This window comes from Cuculus canorus, chromosome 23, assembly GCF_017976375.1.
Source record: "Cuculus canorus isolate bCucCan1 chromosome 23, bCucCan1.pri, whole genome shotgun sequence".
NCBI lineage: Eukaryota > Metazoa > Chordata > Aves > Cuculiformes > Cuculidae > Cuculus > Cuculus canorus.
Genome location: NC_071423.1, coordinates 4,096,358 through 4,112,679, shown reverse-complemented (window position 1 = coordinate 4,112,679; position 16,322 = coordinate 4,096,358). Strand labels below are relative to the sequence as shown.

General features: G+C 58.6%; 1 protein-coding gene across 1 annotated transcript in view; it reads left to right on the top strand.

Moving 5' to 3' along the window:
- The window catches only part of BCL9L (BCL9 like), a 46,144-nt gene extending 31,548 nt beyond the window's left edge, over window positions 1–14,596 (top strand). Inside the window, exons 2-8 of the mRNA XM_054086987.1 lie at window positions 3,604–3,967; window positions 5,580–5,702; window positions 7,474–7,684; window positions 8,428–8,512; window positions 8,932–11,317; window positions 11,781–12,041; window positions 13,288–14,596. Of these exons, the coding sequence (XP_053942962.1) occupies window positions 3,667–3,967; window positions 5,580–5,702; window positions 7,474–7,684; window positions 8,428–8,512; window positions 8,932–11,317; window positions 11,781–12,041; window positions 13,288–14,438 (4,518 nt within the window). The 5' untranslated portion in view covers window positions 3,604–3,666 and the 3' untranslated portion in view covers window positions 14,439–14,596. The remainder of the gene's footprint in view (window positions 1–3,603; window positions 3,968–5,579; window positions 5,703–7,473; window positions 7,685–8,427; window positions 8,513–8,931; window positions 11,318–11,780; window positions 12,042–13,287) is intronic.
- The last annotated feature ends 1,726 nt before the right edge of the window (window positions 14,597–16,322 follow it).

Below are 16,322 nucleotides of genomic sequence, written 5' to 3'. Positions count from 1 at the left end.
TTGCTATTGTCTTTGAAGCTGCTGGGCTGGAGTGGGTGTGTTGCTAAACTGAAGAAGGAGACTGTATTTCTGTGCAATCTCCTTGTTGTTGTGTTCTTTTCAAGATGTTTTGGGTTGTTTGTCTGCCAGTGTCAGTGTATCTCCTTTCTAATTCATTCTCTGCGGCACAGATGTGTGGCATTGCCTGCCGGAATCTGGATGGAATCTAGGGGCGTGTGCGAGGAGCTTATGGCAATCGAGATGGCTATAGGCGTGCTGCGACCCAGCAGATGGGAGGCCGGGGTGGATCCCCGCTATGCATCTGCAACAGGATCCAACTGTTGCTACTCCCGAAAGCAGAGCAAAATCCACAGGCAGCTGCTCCTGGCCTTGCTCCCGTTAGGATTTGCAAGGGGAGCACGGTCAGTCTCGGTCAAGGCTGGAAGAGAAGGGTTTCACGAGGTTTGAGCCAGGGCCCCCAGTCATCTCAGGGTGGTTTTCCTTCCTGCTGCTGGCTGAGGCAAGGCATTGGATGTCCTCCCTGGAGCACTAGCCTGCTCCCAAAATGAAGGGATAACATGGATGCCCCAGAAGTGTGACATTCTGGAGGGACCTTGCAGGCAACGAGGCTCATTCGCACTGCAGGCAGCGTCAGAATGTCGTTGTGGCAGCTGCCAGGTCCTTTGGGATCTATCCGTGTATTCCCTGCAGTCTGACCTGAGAACCAGAGGGACAAGGGGCGCATCTCCAGCGTTAATCTCTGGCCTCTGCAGGTGTGGTCCTAGCCAGGCCCTGGTTTTCTTCCTCCCTCCCCAGGGCACTCGCATGCCCATGCTCTGCTGTATAAGGGTTGTGCTGCAATGCTGCTGCGCATTCATGTGTTTGGATCTGTTTTGAATGCAGCGTTGTTTCTGTGCAGATGAGCTACGGGCAGACCTGCCTCTCCCAGCCCATCGTGGATGCGGACGGTGGCGGTGGCACCTCTTTGCCTGGTGCATTCCCACCCTGGTGTCAGTCGGTGTGTGACCCTCAGGACTGTGGTGCGGTGCGTTGCGAAGCTTGCCGAGCACGGCGCAGCAGGCGGGGGCTCTGGGCCACCAGCGGCGGGAGCTGCTGCAGGGCTTGCTTTCTGGAATGCTGTCTGGCAGCAGCCTCTTCCAGCGGGACCGAAGGCTCCCTGCGGCCAGCCAGCCAGCGGCTGTGGGCAGCGTGTGTGCTTAGCGCTGCAGCTGGTGCCATATGGACCTTCTCCTCCTCCCCGCTTGCCCTCTCCATGTCTCCTTCCCCGCTCCCCTCCCCCTGCGAGCGGTTTGACAGAGCAATTGGGCAGGCACTGGGACGGCAGCTCTGACATAAATCTCTCCTGGTGTGGAATGAGGGGTATAAATATCCAGAGAGTGATGTGATCTTTCCAGCTGCTATTAATAGGTCCCCGGAGAACAAGAGCGAGCGAGCGAGACTGGCTGACACTTAAAGGGCTAGCAACTCCCTTATGTGCTGTGAAAATTAATCAGCGCTGTGGCTCACCGTCTTCCTCCAGGCTAGAGCAGAGCCCTCGCCGAGGTGCGTGGGGAGGAGGCGGAGGAGGGAGCAACTAACAACTTGCTGGTTAGGAAGCGGTGATAGGCCAAGCTATGCCCGAAGGATCCCACTAACTAACCAGGAGTGCCTGGGCGGGCTGCTCTGGGCATGCCAGCCAGCGCTCAGCCCTGCCTCGCAGGTGCCGAGGCATCCCTTGGGCACGGAGCTTGCTGGCGGTGGGTGGCGAGGTGCAGCTTGCGCCTTCTGGCGATCGCCGTCTTCCAAGGATTACGGGTCTGCCAAACGTGCTTTGCTCCTTGCTTGCGTGCTGCTCTGGGTATGGTGTTCTGCCCTCGCAGAGCGAGCGCTTGGCTTCTGCTGACGGTTTGTCTTCGGGCCCGCCTTCGTGTGCAGTGCCGCTGAGCTCTCGTGGCGCTGCTCAGAGATGCGGAATTTGGTCGGGAGCCGGTGCTTCCTCTCCCTGGGTGGCAAAAGAAATCTGTGCGTGGCATCTGGCCTGCTCGGTCCAGATGGGAGGAGCAGCCCGTGGGCCCAGTAACCCCCGCGTGCTGGGAAATGTCTCTGCCTCTGCATGGGAAAGGCTCCTGAGTGCGTCGTGGGGGTGTCACACAGACGTAAGCAAACAGAGAGTAAGAGCACAGCTTCCACAAACACACAGTTTTCTCCCCTTCCTTCCAGCTCCCCAAGAAGCAGAGAAAGACTGACAGGCAGTGGGGTCTCTGCGGCTTTGGGCTCACAGGCTGGGGCGGCGAGGCTGCAGCAGAGGGTTGGGGGCCCCTGTGCAGGAAGAGTGATGTCTTCTTGGTGAAGAAAGCAAGAAGCCATTCTCACAAGGGTGTGCGTCTCTGCGCTGGGACTGTCTCTGAGGGCTTAGCAGTGAGCACAGGTGAAGCCAGGGGGAGGCGGTGTGTGACAGCCATGTGTGAGGGTCAGGGACATCCCCTGCCTGCTCTGGTACTGCAGAAGTGAGTCTGGCTGATGTCCCTGTGCCACATTTCAGGCAAGCTGGAGGTACTGGTAGGCCAGGAGGGCTGTGTCCTGTGGCTGCCAGGGCTGTCTGTGAACTGAGGGTTGGTACCAGCCCACCCGAACACGCGATGTGCTCAGGTACCATGGAGCTGCATCCCAGTCATCTGTAAGGCCTGTGCAGAACTCTGAGGGGAAGAATCCCAGTGTGAGCCGAAGAGAGTCTGCCAAGGCAAACAGATCTGCAAGGAGGGCTGCTGCAGCGTTGCTCTGCTGCATGCACATCCTCCAGCCCAGCAGCCTGCGCTCTGCCCTCAACTGCCTCTTCCCTGGAAGCTCTGCCTCAGCCTGCGGGGCTTCTCAGAAAGCTGGGCTGGGTCTGGAGCAGGAGCCTCTCCCTGCTATCCCGGCAGGCCTGTGGCGCGTTGCATCATCCCACTGGGCTGGGAGCTGCCACTGAAGTGGACGCTCCCCCACCCAGGGCCTGGGAGCGGGAGCTGTTGTGGTCCCTCGGGCCCCAAGAGAGGCAGGGATACCCTTGGTTGATGAGTGCCTGCTCTCCTTTCTCTGCCTGTGCCTTGCAGCCCACCGCCTCCTTGTCCTCTTGGTCCTACCCTGCCCTGTCTCAGCTTTCTCTTGCATCAAGAGATCATTTTCTGTCATCTTCTGTGTGTTTTGCAGAGCAGAGGAAGCTGATATAGCAGCAGAGGGGTCTCTGAAACCTGTAGGGCACGGATTTCTCTTCAGGGTCAGTGTTGTCTGAGCTCTGGGAATGTCTGTGAATTAGCTCTAAGGATCCTTCTGCTTGCTGAAGGACCAGGCTGGCATGGAGCATCCCGCTCCCATCATGGCCTCAGGAACGAGGGTTGTCGTGTCCGTGCCTGCGCCTTGGAGCACTGGCAAACCTACTGTGCCTGGGTGGGAGTTTGTGGCTTCTCTGCGTGCAGCCAGCTGTGGATCCTTAGCTTGAAGGGCACCAAGGCTGATTCCCAGTGCAAGCGGCTCTGGGTTGTGCCTCGCCACGGGCTCTGTCTGGCCCTGCAACCAAGCATCACCCCCGGTAGCTCTGCCCACGCGAGGGGCACCATGATCACTGGCTGCCCTCTTCTCTTGCAGGTTTGTGACCGAAGGGCCCGGGCGCTCCCTCTGCTGGAGCTGTGGGAAGCTTTAGCCAAACCAATGCACCCTGACAACAAACTGCCCAGCCATGGCAAGGCAGGCAGCAGCGGTGCCCCGGCCCAGCACCACAACGTGAGCCAAGCACCCACCTGCAACCTGGGCTCTAAGGGTGTGGGGGCAGGCAGCCATGGCAGCAAGACCACTCAGATCTCCCCTGGCAACTCTGGACTGAAAAACAGCCAGAACGCTGTCCCCAACTTCAGTTCCTTGAAGGGCAAGGTGAAACGGGAACGAAGCGTCTCTGTGGACTCCGGAGAACAGCGAGAAGCCAGCACCCCTTCACAGGACGCAGAATCAAAAGGTAATACTCTCCTAAACCTTGCCTCAGCACGTCCTCCTCGCAGTTGCTCCAAGCGTCCTGGCAGGACCTGGGATGAGAGCAGCTGTGAGCATCTTGGGTTTCTGTGCTGTGGCTTCTGCCCGGGCTTGTCCTGGCTGCGTGTGCATCTTTGCATCACTGCTTGTCACATCCACGTTTTTGGGACCAGAGTGCTTGAGCACTGTCTTTACATTTCATCCCATAAGATGTTTGTTACACTGAGAATCTGGGACTCAAGTTTTCATGGACTGCTGAGGCAAGAGCGTGGTTCGCTGCAACTGCACTGAATGCCTCTGCTTTGCCATGTGCAGTTTCAACTTGGGACTGAGTTGTTTTCTGTCTCCTCGCTGTTGGCAAAGAGCTGCCTCTGTGGTGTTTTGCAGCTGCCCGACGACTCAGCCGTGGTTAGTGAGGAGGTGCGGTGAGGGTCGCTGTCTGAACAGTTCTGTGGTTTCGTCAGCAATGGATGACTCTTGTGTTACAGCACGTGGCTTCTGGAAAAGGGCTGAGTCAGTGCTTCCAAACCCTCTGGCTTCCCTGTCCTCATCAGGCTTCCCTGTGGCCTCTTGCATTCCACTGAGCTCTGTGCCTAATGGCTGCGTGGGACATGGGAGCATCTTGCAGGGGGTTGTTGGAGAAATCCCAATTGGTTCCAACCCTGCCCTTGGTTCCAACCGTGACTCACACTCAGCCACCCGAAGCTGCGGTCCCCAAAACGGAGCTGCTGTTGTGGTCGTGCCCTGAAGTGTTTGGGTTCACAGGTTCTTAGGCCAGAGCCGTGCTGTGGAGGAATGGGTAGAATGTCCCTCAACAGACCTCCTGCCCCTGAGAGCTTTCTCCTGATTGCCCTGGGGGTTACTGTATGCCACCAGTCATAAGCGTTCGTAGCTTTATCACGGAACTGGCCTGCAGCCCAGGCTTCCAGAGACAAGTTATTGAAATGGCTTGATCAGGAACACCCAAACGTCCTACGTTCCTGCTGCAGCACATTGCTAGATTGTGTGAATACAGCCTGGAAACCACTAGGTGATCTGAAAAGAGAAGACAGACTATTACATTCTAGTTAAAGCACAGGACTGGAAGTTATCCTTTCCCCAGCTTCCTGGGTGCCTTTAGGCAAGCCACTTCTCTTCATCCGAGAAATGGAGGGGGGATCTGGGTTTACAGAGGACATAAAGGCCCCTGCCTGATTGATGCCTGTGAAGGACAGAGCCTGTCTTGTTCCTACAAAGGACGTGAATGTGCCCTCCCACCCTGTTTTCAGGTTTGAATTGCTAAATCACAAACCCCTTAAGTGTAGGGGTTCCAAAGAGCAGTTTGGTTTGGAAGAGCAGCTGGATGTGTTCTGTATTTGCAGATGCCTTCAGACAGTAAGAAACACATCTCATTCTGAAATGCTAGTGCTCACAGGTGTGTCTCACTGGGTCTGGCTACAAAGGCAAGGAGCCCAGACTGAGCAGATGCTTCAGGACCTTTTCCAGGGCTGCGCAGATGTTGGCATAGGGCTTTTCGCCTGGTACATCCTCACTAACACCAGCTTTCCAAGCCCCTGCCAGGTCTCCTCAGCTTTTCTGATGTCTCTATCCCTTCGCAGGTGAGGTGGCTCCCCGGAGCAAGCGGCGGTGCGTGCTGGAAAGGAAGCAGCCGTACAGTGGAGACGAATGGTGCTCTGGGCCAGACAGCGAGGAGGACGACAAGCCCATCAGCAGTGCACACAGTGAGTGTCTACCTCCTTACCAGCTCAGATGCTTGAATAAAGCCAGATCAAGATGGTACCAGCACCTCCAGCTTGGCCTGTGCATGCTGGCTTAGCCAGGTGTGTGGCGTGGTGGCTATGGCAGCTGGTGGTCACTGTGTGGTGAGAGTATTTGCGGCCGTGCCCTGAGGTGTGGGACCTATTTTGTGGAGAAGGTGCCGAGATGCTGGAGGGGAAGGTGCTGAGGTTGGGTATCTCTGCTGGACGTTGCTGCAGCCACACCAGTGGCAGAATTGCCATCTTGAACACGTGCCTGGCTTATATCTGGTTAAGCACACCTACCCTGGTCGTAGTGGCAGTCGGACTGTGCGACGCGCATTGCGCTGGTCGCAGCAGCTGAGCCTGTGCCAGGCCATCCCCCCGGCTCGCCACAGCGGTGCTTTAAAGGTAACGGTGGCTGAAGAGGCTCTCGGGGTTCAGGCAGGGCTGAGCTGGCCCAGTGTGGAGCAGCAAACAGTAGGTCTTTCCCAAACGCATCAAAACGCTGATGTTTTGTATCTAGAATCCAGTTTATTATCAAATGGCAACAGGGAGAATGTCTGGGAGAACAGGGCAAGGTCCTGCAGAGCCGGTGGAAAACATGGGGGTGTGAAGCCACGCAGAGGGTGGCCTTGGTGTGCCATGGTGTCTGCTCTGGGATGTTCCCTTTGCTTCTCCGGAAGGGGCAGTGCCACTGCCCTGGCACAGCCTGCTCCGGGATCTGCCCTGGGACCAGGGCTGGAGGCGGGCAGCACCGCGGTGTCCCCTCCCTGGGGTGCCAGGGGGTCTGCGCAGAGGGCAGTTGTTCCAGCGCTGGGAGAGGCTGGGAAGATGTGTGTGTGTGCGTGAGAGAGGAGCCAGGCAGGAGGAAGGCACAGATCATTGCGAAGCTTATTAGTATTAATGAGGTATGTTATCTAATAACGGCCGACCATTAGCAGTGGCCCCTCCAACCGAGAGCATCCCGGGCCGGGCGGGTGCTGCCACCTGCGGGCGAGCCGGGACATGGCCCTGGCACAGCCCTGGGCACTGCTACTGCCTCGAACGCTGCCCCTGGCACAGCCCTGGGCACTGCTACTGCCTCGAACGCTGCCCCTGGCACAGCCCTGGGCACTGCCACTGCCTCGAATGCTGCCCCTGCCACAGCCCTGGGCACTGCCACTGCCTCGAACACTGCCCCAGGCACTGCCACTGCCTCCAACACTGCCCCACCACAGCCCTGGGCACTGCAACTGCCTCCAACACTGCCCCTAGCACAACCCCTGGCACTACTACTGCCTCGAACACTGCCCCTGGCGCAGCCCCGGGCACTGCCACAGCCCCTGGCACAGCTGTGGATACTGCCACTGCCCCGGACACAGCCCCAGGCACTGCCACTGCACTTGGCACAGCCCCTGCTACAGCCCCGGACACAGCCCTGGACACTGCCACTGCCTCGAACACTGCCCCTGGCACAGCCCCTGGCACTGCCACTGCGCTTGGCACAACCCTTGCACAGCCCCAGCCTCCTGGCACAGTCCCGGGCACAACCACAGCCCCTGGCATAGCCCCGGACACTGCCACCGACAGCCCCATCACAGCCACAGCCTTTGGCTCAGCCGCAGGCCCCTGCCCTGCCTGAGCTGTGCCCACCCTGCGGACCCCATCCCTGACTCTCTGGCTCCACCGCTGCCGTCCTGTGGTGCAGGTGGAGTGGCCGCCTGGGCCGTCCTGCTGCACTGCCTGCAATAACTCCTCTCCTCTACTCCCGCAGATTGTAATGTAGCAGATCCTGCGATGTCCACGGCCTCGCAGCTTGGCCCAGGGTCCAACCCGCTGCCCAGCCTGAACGAGAGCGGTGCTTCCAGCGTGCCTCATGGTGCTGCCCCCAGCTTACGGTCGGACGCCACGGGAGGCGGAGGCAGTGGGACAGGAAAGCAGCCTTCACACTTCGTTTACGTCTTCACAACACACCTTGCTAACACGTAAGTAGTAATTGCCGTTTGTCCTCCGCTGACGCAGGGCGATCCGTCCCACCTGCCCGCTGCGCTCAAGCACAGGGCAGCCGGGCAGATCCATGGCGCTTTGACTGCACAGAGTGGGTCCCCCGTCTGGTTCAGGCAGTTCGCTGGCAGCTGCTGGTGGGCAAACTTTGTTTTAAACACTCGCTTCCTCCCAGCGATGCCCAGCACAGCGTTCTGCGGCACAGGCCATCACATACATCTCGTCAGCATCCAGCAGAAAGATTCGCCCGAAGCAGAACAGAGCGCTGTCTGATTGGGAAGTGTCTCAGGGGCTGGGTGGCAGGGGACTGCCATGTAAGACTCGGTGTTCTCCGCTTGATTCCTCCTTTCTGTCCTGCACCGTGTCAGCTGCAGGGACTTAGCAAGGTTGTTGGGTTCTAGAGCTCTGCTGCACCACAGGTTGGAGGTGGGAGAACCCAGAGCTGCTTGGTGACAGCTGCTTCAGGGCTGGAGGCACAAGGCAGAGCCAAGTGCCCATCACAGGGTACGGGGAAACAGGAACTCCAGGGCCAGTTGTCGGCTGGAGATCCTCACTGGGGCCTGTGCAGGACAAGTGGAAGGACTCAGAGCATCCCCTCTTCTTGGTGACCTCTGGAGATTTCCCACTTCCCACAGGAGTGCAGAGTGAAGGTGGCACTCAGGGCTTGGGATGGGTGGGATGGGGCACCATGGTTGTTCTCCAGCAATTTGTGCTCTCTCCCCAGAGCTGCAGAAGCTGTCCTGCAGGGCCGAGCCGACTCCATTCTGGCCTACCATCAGCAGAACGTCCCACGGGCAAAGCTAGACCAGGTACTCCAGCTACGAACCAACTGCTGCTGTCAGCGAGTGCTGCTGGCTGCTGGCCCTTCCCTTCTGGCCTGGCCGTTCTCCCCCAGCTCATGGGTCGGCTGTGGAGGAAGGAGTTGTCAGAATGCCTTTTCGGTGGGGTGGGAAGCTGCTTTGTTGGGGAACCTTTTTGGAGTGAGGCCTGGCTGCCGTCTGCGGTGAGAAGTTTGGGATGAGGCACTGTAAGTGGCCCTGCAGCCGCTTGAGCAGCGTACCTGACTGTGTTTCTAGGACGCGTGATAGGGCCTGCTTCTCCCCCTGCCAGGAATGAAGGCGGGTGGCCACGAGGCGTGTTTTTGGGACAGAGGGGTCTCCTGCAGGGTGCAGGAAGGTACACCTACCTGGGGGTTTTGCTGCTCACTTTTATTTCCCTTCTCTGCCAGGCCCCAGCTCCTAAAGTGCTGGGGGTTGCTGAGCCGCTTCCAATTAACCCTCCTGCTGCCAACACTCCACAGTCCCAGCCACCGGCACCTCAAGCGAGTCAGCCGCCACCACAGCCTCCCCCACCGCAGCCTCCGCCTCAGACCATCAGTCAGACACCATTGCCTGCACCCAGCAGCCTCCCCCAGGAAGGGACAAGCGAAGATGTCCGGAGAGATCTGACTCCCAACTCTTTGGGAAACAACAGTGGCAGCAACCAGCCTGGAAGTAATCACTCAAACACACCCACCACCTCTGCCAATGCCATGCAGCCTGGGCAAGTGGACTCCTCGGCCACATCCAGCTCCAGCCTCCTCGCGGAGGGCCCAGGTCCAGGGATGCCAGGGAACGGGCAAGCAGCCCTGGGCCCCAGGAACCCTATGAGCTCTGAAGGGCTCTCAAAGGAGCAGCTGGAGCACCGAGAGCGCTCTCTTCAGACCCTGCGGGACATTGAGCGGCTGCTGCTGCGCAGCGGGGAGGCTGAGCCCTTCATGAAGTCCAGTCAAACTGTAGGTGAGGGTGGGACTGCGCCTCCACCGCAGGCTCCCCCTGCGCAGCCCCCGGCGCCCCCCACCAGCATGAAGAAGTATGAAGAGCCTCTGCAATCCATGATCTCCCAGACGCAGAGCCTTGGTGGGCCTGGCCTGGAACACGAGGTGCCCCACCACCCGGGCGCTGACATGGGGCAGCAGATGAACATGATGATGCAGCGGCTGAACCAGGACAGCCTGACACCGGAGCAAGTGGCCTGGAGGAAGTTGCAGGAAGAGTATTACGAGGAAAAGCGACGGAAAGAGGAGCAGATCAGCATCCACGGCCGGCCCATGCAGGAGATCATGATGCCGCAGTCGATGGGGAGCATGATGATGCGTGGGCCGCCGCCACCCTACCACAGCAAGCCCGGCGAGCAGTGGCCACCAGGGATGGGTGGCCAGCTGCGGGGACCCATGGATGTGCAGGACCCCATGCAGCTGCGGGGAGGGCCACCCTTCCCAGGGCCGCGGTTCCCTGGGAATCAAATGCAGAGAGTCTCTGGCTTCGGAGGGATGCAGAACATGCCGTTGGATGCACTCGGGCCCATGAATGCCATGCAGAGGCCGGTCAGGCCCGGCATGGGATGGAGTGATGAAATGCCTCCTATGGGAGGCCCCGGGAACTTTCCGCAAGGCACCCTGCCCTACCCATCAGGGCAAGGGGATCCAGAAAGGTTCATGAATCCCCGTGCCAGGGAGGAGATCCTGCGGCATCAGCTGATGGAGAAGCGCCCAGTGGCAATGCAGAGGCCCATGGGGATGTCCGGCAACTCCATGAGCCAGGGCATGGACATGGAGAGAATGATACAGGCTCACAGGCAGATGGATCCATCCATGTTTGCTGGGCAGATAACAGGGGACAGCCTGAGCAGTGCCCCGATGGCAATGGATTTCGCAGGCACGCGGGGGATGCTGAGCCCCCCTATGGGTCAGTCGGGCCTTCGGGACATGGAGGCACCCATGGGCCCTGGCAACCTCAACATGAACATGAACGTCAACATGAACATGAACATGAACCTCAATGTCCAGATGACCCCCCAGCAGCAGATGATGATGTCGCAGAAGATGAGGGGCCCCGATATGATGGCCCACCAAGGCATGAGCCCCGAGGAGCTGGCCAGGGCAAGGGCTCAGAACGGCAATGGCAGTGCAATGCTGGGGGGACCTCAGAAGATGATGATTCCCTCCCAGTTCCCCAGCCAAGCACAGCAAGGCTTCCCAGGGGGACAAGGGCCTTACCCCAACATGCCCCAGGAGATGGGCAGCGGCTCAGACCTCTTCAGCCCTGAGCAGGGCACCATGCCCGTTGGGAGCATCAGTGGCACCACCAGGCTTAGCCACATCCCTCTGCCTCCGGCCTCCAATCCCACTCCTGCGCAAGGGGGCAACCTGGCCAACATGCACCCGGCACCTTCCCGAGGGCTGGGCCGCCGGCCTTCTGACCTGACCATCAACATCGGCCAGATGAACTCTCCCAGCATGGGCCACCTCAAGTCACCCACCCTCAGCCAGGTGCACTCGCCGCTAGTCACCTCCCCCTCTGCCAACCTCAAGTCCCCACAGACACCCTCACAGATGGTCAGCATGCCGCCCTCAAACCAGTCCGGACCCCTCAAGTCCCCCCAAGTGATGAGCTCCTCGCTTAACGTCCGCTCTCCAACTGGCTCACCAAGCCGCCTCAAGTCCCCGTCTATGGCTGTTCCTTCCCCTGGCTGGGTGCCGTCTCCCAAAGCCACCATGCCCAGCCCCGGAGTCAACCAGAGCAAGCAGACACTCAGCATGAACTCATCTGCTTCCATGGGAGGCCTGGATCAGGGTACGCTGGGAATCTGGTGTGCGCGTGCGTGCACGTGCTCAGTGTTGGTGGGTGTGAGGACAGGGTTTCTCCTGCTCTCACAGGAGTGGGGAGCACTCGTGCCTGTGCATATCTTTAGGTCCTATGGACCAAGTGTTTCCCCAGGAGTCCAAACAGGGCTTTCAGGTACACGGGAGGGTGAAGCAAGCAGTTTTCATTTAAACCCTGGCTCACGCTGTGTGACACAGGCAGAAGATGGGTCTGTGCTGGGCAGTCGGGCAGTTTGGAGTAGAATTCCTTACTGTTCTGGATCAGAGTCTCCACATGAGCCTCCTCAGAGTCCAGAGGGCGCTGGGCTGCGCTAGCTTTGTGTTCTGCAGCCTGCTATGGTCGCTGCATTGGGAGGAGGGGATGGGGTGTCTGTCCAACAGGAGCAAGCCCTGCTGAACAGGCAATACTGAGCTGGTCTCTCTCTTACTTGCAGGTTCTCTCCCTTCTGGGCCCCGGAGCAGCTCTTCCGCACCAGCCAGTAACACCTCCAGCACCATGAATCCCAACATGCCTTTTACTTCCTCTCCAGATCCATCTCCCTCCCAGAACCCCCTCTCACTGATGATGTCCCAGATGTCCAAGTATGCCATGCCTAGCTCCACACCGCTTTACCACAATGCCATCAAAACCATCGCCACCTCCGATGATGAGCTGCTGCCGGACAGGCCTATGCTCCCACCTGGAAGTATGTCAGGTACGCCCTTCTGGGGCTGGGCTTGTGAGGGGTCGGACTGTCCTGTGGCTGCCAGCGGACCTGAGGCTCCGGCTGAAGCCTCAGGCCTTGGAAACCCTTCTCTCCCGCTGGCAGCCCTGTCAAAGAGCTTAAATTCGCCCTCATTCCTAACAGCCTGCTCACTTCTCCGCCCTGTGCCCAGGCTGTCCCTTGGCTTTTGGCTTGGACGCGCTGCCTGGAAGGACACAAAGCCAGACGGGCATTTGAGGCATCCTACTTCCACAAGCTCTGGAAGTTTTCAGAACTACGTTTACCCTGTGTGAACGCTTTGGCTCTGGATTTTCATAGCTTCTGGCATCATCTCAGGCCCAGGTCTGCTGCTCTGAGCCCTGGTGTTCTTGTGCAGCAGGACAGGGATGTTCTGAGGAGGGCTTGGGAACCTGGTGTTTTCGGTGGAGCCCAGGTGCCTGCACAGGCAGGGCTGTGGCGTGGCGGAGTTCTGATTTCGGTAGGCAACAGCCAGATATGCTCCGCTGACTGGTGGCCCTTGCGAGGACAATAAGCAAATGAGTGTTTTTCGTCACTTGGTAGCCAGGCTGGTGGGGAATTCCAGTGTGCTGTACCACTTGATTTTAGGGGTTTAAAGCTGTCTGATAAATATTTTTGGCAGTTTTCAAAATGAAAAATGATCTTTTTCACCGCTGAGTAGTCAGTTGACTGCAGGTATGCAAATGCGTTGGCTCCCTCCTACCCGAGCCCCTCGCAGGCTCTGATCACCCTACTGTGCCAATGAGCCTGGGCCTCCCTCCCAGACAGCACCTACGTTGGGCTGCCGACTCTTCTGCTTTTTTCTGCTTGTCGTGTGGGCACAGGAGCTCTCCGGCTGGCTAACCCTGCCGGTGGTGAAGGATGATCGCTCCACGGTGCCTTCCAGGCGGCTGAGCCCTGCTGAGATCATGGTGTTGGGCTGTTCCAACGTGCAGAGCCACTAAAATCAGTGGGCTGTAAGGAGCTACAAATCCAGCGTGGGACTGGGCAAAGCTGGAATAACTCGCTGCTGCTGGCAAGCGCAGGGAGCTGGAGTCTGGGGCACTTTTTCTTGACATTTGTGCTTTGCAAGCCCATCTCACGGCTGCTTGCTGAGCCTCGCACTCCACGCCCAGGGCTCTCTGACCAGGAGTGCTCAGCAGGCTTCCACGGTGTGGATTTTGCAAACCTGAGAGGTGTGCGGGCAGAGATAACTCTTCTCTTTTTTTGCTCTCTTTAGGCGTGACGGGGAATCAACCGAATCAACTGCACTTGAACTCTGTGGGGCCCGGATCCTCTCAGAGCCCCATGGGAATGAATTTGCCTGGTCAGCAGCCTCTCTCTCACGAACCGCCCCCCACCTCCATGATGTCTTCCCCAAATCCCTTGGGCTCCAACATTCCTATGCACCCGAGTGCACCGGGGCCGGGCGTGCCCCCTCAGAACCCCATGATGCTGCCCCCAGGACCCCAGGACTCCCTGAACCAGCAGTGCGGCCCTGTGCCCAACAGTTCCCAGATGATTCCTTCCAACCAGCTTGTGTTCCCCCGCATGCAGCAGCCCCACAATGCCATGCCATCTCCCGCCGGAGGCATGCCCATGGCTCCTGGTGGGGCGGGTGGCCCTGGGATGCAGCAACATTACCCGCCAGGGATGCCCTTGCCGCCTGAGGACCTTCCCTCCCAGCAACCTGGCCAGATGCCACCTCAGCAGCACATGATGGGCAAGAACATCCCTCCTCGGATCGGCGAGCCCTACCCGCCCGTGCTTCCAGGCGTGGCGTCGGTGCTGAACGACCCCGAGCTCAGCGAGGTCATCCGCCCCACGCCCACCGGCATCCCGGAGTTCGACCTGTCCAGGATCATCCCATCGGAGAAGCCAAGCAGCACCTTGCAGTATTTCCCTAAGAGCGACAGCCAAGCGCCCAAATCGCAGCCTTCCAACCTCCACCTCATGAACCTACAGAACATGATGGCCGAGCAGCCACCTGCGCGGCCGGGAATGAACCCCGCCGGGCAGCAGGGCGTGCAGCGCGGACTCAGCATGCCCATGTGCCATCCTGGACAAGTGCCCATGCTGGGCAGGACAGGCATTCCGCCCCAGCAAGGCATGATGGGCAACAGCATGCACCAGGGCATGATGTCTCCGCAGCAGAGCCTGATGGCCCAGCAGAATTTCATGTTGATGCAGGCCAAGCAGAGGAGCATGTCGGTGTCGGGGGAGATGTACGCTCAGACCGGACACATGATGTCACCTCAGGGCTCGCTGATGGGGCCCCCGCCTCAGCAGAACCTCATGGTCACGCACCAGATGAGGCAGAGGAGTGTCTCCCTGGACAGCCAGATGAGCTACATCCCGGGGCCGGGGAACATGGCCAACCTGCCGTTCTGACCCGCAGGGAGGGCACCGGCCTGCACGGACGCTTCGAAACCTTTCTCCATGGAGGGTTGGGGGCCAACACCGGCGGAGGACACCACGTGGGATGCTTTTCGTATCGGATTCGCCTCTACACGGAAAACCAGATGTGCAGTAAACTTGATGTGAATTGGGTTTCTTTTTCCTTTCTTTCTGGGGGAAGGGGAGGGTGGAGGGGGCTGGGAGTGGGGCTGTTACTTTGAACTCTGCGTGGCGGCCCGGGGCATCCAGACCCTGTGGCAGTTTGTAAGGTTTTCATTTATGGTTTTCCTCCGTCAAGTGTTTTTCTTTCCCCCTTTTTTTTTTCCCTCCCCCTCTTTTTTTTCTTTTTAAGCAACCAAAATGTGCAAGAGGGTTTTTGGAACTAGTTGTAAATAGGTCGCTGGGAAAGGCAAAACTTGTGCTGGTTTTTAATTGTTCTGTATTTCTGTGTTTTAATAGAAGCCTCAAAACATGTTTTAAAGAAAAAAAAAAAACAAACAAAAAACATGCTTATGGCAACAGTGTACAAGGATTGAAAACTCCTTGGGGGAGACAGGAGGATCCCCCGGGGCACACAGGGCATTGAGGGATCCCCTTGTAGAGTGACTGTGTGTCAAACCTGTGTTGTTCACGCGTCTGAAGGGTTTGCATGTGCGGGGTGTAGTTTCACAGATCTTAGGCCCCTGTGGAGGCTCTGCTGAGTACATGAACACGACCAACGACCGAGGATCGTCCGGGACGTCAGCTCTGTGGCCCCACTGAAACACAGCCGGAGCAGGGCAGAGGCCGCAGCTTCGCAGGATACAGGGTGGTGCTGTTCTGAGGCTGGGACAGGGAGGATGCCGGCCTTCCGGCTAGAGAAACAGCAAGGATCTGGGATTCACAGATGATAACACACCCAAAGGTCTCAATTGGCCATGTTGCTTCCAGTTCTTTCTCTTCCTTCACGCTGTGTCCCCTGTGGGTAGGATGATGTGGTGTGTTGGGGTAGACAAGCTCCGAGATGAGCGAGGCGATGCATTCCTGTGCTTCTGGGGGAGGCTGGCTGGAACCCTGCTCTTTTGCAGCCTTCCTGCATCAGTCCTTTACCCACTGGCCTCCGTGCCTGGGCTGCGCACCCTCCACCTCTGCCGTTGAATGCTCTTCCAGGTCTTCCTCATGCTTGCTGCTCCTCCTCCAGAGTTCCACTGGCAGTCTTCACTCCATCTCACCCTGAGCTATGGCAGCAGCCCTGCCCTTCTGTACAGGAGAGCTCCAGATGTTGGAAATGGCCTCTCCCCGTGCATGATATTCCATCTCGGTGCAAGAGTTGTCCTGCACAGTTGTCTGCTCCAGACAGAAGATGTTGAGGTTGTGTTGCAGCCCCTCATTCCTAGGCTGGCGGAAGCGTGTCGTTCAGACGTCTCCAGCGTTTCTGGATGCGCTTCACCTTCCCTGCCCTGTGCTCCGTAAGGTCTTCCTGCACGCCATGCTGATGGTCTTTCCTGCGTTTGCGGAGAGGATGGTGGGGCGATGTGCATGCACTTCCCACGCCGCAGTCTCGGTGCACCTCCATGGGGCCGCCTTCCAGCATGGATACCCTCTGGGAATCCAACGGAGAGCTCAGGGCATGCAAGTGCTGGAGGAACACCAGCGGGAGGGTTATCTCTGCAGAGCCAGACTTCGCGTACTACCTCTCTTACAACAGAGCTCACCTTTCCCTACGTGTTGCTGCAGGGAGGAGAGGGGTTTTGCAAAGGGAGGTCATCGAGGGCAACACTTTTTATCACATTGCAAACTGTTCGGCGAGGCCGGTGGGTACTGATGCTTCAGCCCAGCAGCTGTGTTGCTCTAATCTGTGAGAAGATGGAGCCACAAAGTCCGGTTGGGAACACCTTG